This window comes from Panulirus ornatus, chromosome 39 (genome assembly GCF_036320965.1).
Source record: "Panulirus ornatus isolate Po-2019 chromosome 39, ASM3632096v1, whole genome shotgun sequence".
Taxonomy (NCBI): domain Eukaryota; kingdom Metazoa; phylum Arthropoda; class Malacostraca; order Decapoda; family Palinuridae; genus Panulirus; species Panulirus ornatus.
The window spans coordinates 3,207,147-3,209,723 of record NC_092262.1 but is presented as its reverse complement, the minus strand read 5'-3'; the positions used below and the strand labels follow the sequence as shown (position 1 = coordinate 3,209,723).

The following is a 2,577-nucleotide window of genomic DNA, read 5'->3' as shown; positions in this document are numbered from 1 at the left end:
TGTGTGTTTGGATTCATTTCGTCATTTCCCATCCATTCAGGTGGAAGATTTTCCTCTCTCTCTCTCTCTCTCTCTCTCTCTCTCTCTCTCTCTCTCTCTCTCTCTCTCTCTCTCTCTCTCTCTCTCTCTCTCTCTCTCTCTCTCTCTCTCTCTCTCTCTCTCTCTCTCTCTCTCTCTCCCTTCCTCTCTTCCAATGGCCTTCAAAACGTGGCACGCACGAACGTACGCTGAAAATGTTACAGGAACATTGGTAAAGCCAGGGAAAAACTTGATCCCTGCAGGCTGGGCCTAGGCATCGCCTCTGTATATAATGGACAACATCTCAGGACTCAACAGACACTTCCTAAGAGGAACAATAGTAGCAAGATGAACGCGAAGGTAATCGCCATAGCCTCCTGAAATCTGCTGTCTGTCTTGGTTGGGCGTTTATCTTAGAGAGATTATTCATTGCTTCCAGTTATGGAACACATTCTGCTATATTGTTCTATCTGCATCTATATAGATTAGTAGATTAGAATACTATTACTTTCCTCTGGCAGATAGTTTCACCATAGACCATTTGATTTTTCTCATATTTTCTTCTCCTACAGATAACCTTATGAGGTTTCCTATTAATTGTCTTTTCTATGCTCTCCCATGTACACGTCTGCAGTAGAGAGACTCATATTGCACCCAACATAATTCACATATCTATTTTCCATACCCAATTATCCATCAACGCCCTCAGAAAACCTAATCCAATGTCCACAGTGAGTCATGCCTTCATTATAGATATCTATATGATTCTACTCACACCAGTGTCAACTAATTATGTTTGTAATTCCTATATTGCAGATTCTGATCCTATTGGGCGTAACAGCCCTGGCCGCAGCAGAGAGTAGGGAATCCTTTTCTTATGCTGCTCCCAGAGTACGTAAAACCAATGGTTGTTGTAGTATCTATAATCTAAGACTCAGTTTTCATCTTTAGTATCCATGAGAGAAGTAATAATAAGATTAGATTAATGATCATATCTTAGTCAACTGAAATGCTTGCAAATACTTCCTTATATTAATAGAAGTCGTTCAGTGCGACCCTTGAGCACGATAGTACAATCCTTGAACACTTAACGTACGACTCTTGAACACGTAGAGAACAACCCTTGAACACGTCTAGTACGACCCTTGAATGCAGTACGACCCTTGAACACGCCTAGTCCGACCCTTGAACGCATACAGTACGACCCTTGAACATGTACAGTACGACCCATGAACATGTACAATACAACCCTTGAACATGTAAAGTTCGACCCTTGAGTACGTAAACTACGACCCTTAAGTACATACGGTACAACCATTGACTATGATTGAGTGAAACCCGGAAGGTACAGGACATTGGCCTTCAGGCACTCATACCCAAGGCTTGTCCCTTTGTACTTCAAGGGCTGGTATCGTACGTTCTCTGAGGTTATATCGCCATGCTCAAGTGTCATACCGTCGTGTTCAGAGGGTTAGATAAATTCACTTTATAGTCACATCAAATATGCTGAAATATTGCAACATTCATATCTTTCAGCGATACTTGAACTGCGAATATGATGTACAAAGTCTGTCAAATATTAATGACATTCTCTGTTTACTCAGGACTTTTCAGTAGAGTCGGGCGAAGCCAAGTACAACTTCAACTGGGATGTTCATGACGACTCCACGAGCAACGAGTTCGACCACAACGAAGAACGGGAGAACGACAACACACAGGGGTCTTACTCCGTCCAGCTCCCCGATGGTCGTCGTCAGATAGTAACGTACTATGTGAACGGCGACTCAGGTTACGTTGCCGACGTCAAATACGAAGGTGAAGCGTACTTCTCTGAGTCTGTCGAATCCAGGGAGTACAACCCTCCAAGGACTCAGTACTTCGACTCAAATGAGTCAAAGTAAACTTTGACTCAAGGGCCGTACACGCTCAGAGTGTACAGAGTCTAAGAATTATCTTCAACATTTGAAGAAGGTGTTCACGATTTTTTAATTGGTTGTTATAATTTGGCGTTGATGGCCTTAATGAACCTTAGCAGTTGATTGGTCAAAGACCCAAATTACTAACCAACCAAACTACTGCCTGAACCATGCCTAACAATCATTTAGAGGCTCTTGAAGGGTCGCTATATTTATTACAGTAACTTTACATATTACCTTTTGATAAACTCATTTTCTATGCATTGCTCAGAAACTCAAGCTTATATAAATAAATACAAAAAAGGAAATCTGTTTCACTTTCTATTCCTCATGAACTATCAAAGGACTAAAAAAAATATTACTTGATTTTTGGTTCAAGTATAACAAGATGGTGACAGAAAAAAAGATATCATGAATTAACTGAAGAAGAAATATATTCATCAATGCCCACATACACTGTGAGGTTGTGTATGGCCTTATAATCATTTTGAACCCCTGAAGAAAGTGTTCACATACGTTAGATTGGTAGTTCGAAAATGGGATTATGGTCGTTAATGATCCTGGCAGTTGATGGGCCTAAAACACAAGACTTTATAAACATTCACCAGATGTTAGCCATTAGATCCACAATTGTAAATACATA

The 2,577-nt window shown here is 40.6% G+C and overlaps 1 protein-coding gene across 1 annotated transcript; it reads left to right on the top strand.

Annotated features, from left to right (window-relative positions):
* Positions 1 to 334: 334 nt before the first annotated feature.
* Positions 335 to 2,203, top strand: LOC139761247 (pro-resilin-like). Its single transcript, XM_071685280.1, has 3 exons — positions 335 to 378; positions 835 to 909; positions 1,623 to 2,203. Exons 1-3 carry the CDS (start codon positions 367 to 369, stop codon positions 1,917 to 1,919), a joined length of 384 nt encoding a protein of 127 aa, XP_071541381.1. The 5' UTR covers positions 335 to 366; the 3' UTR covers positions 1,920 to 2,203.
* The last annotated feature ends 374 nt before the right edge of the window (positions 2,204 to 2,577 follow it).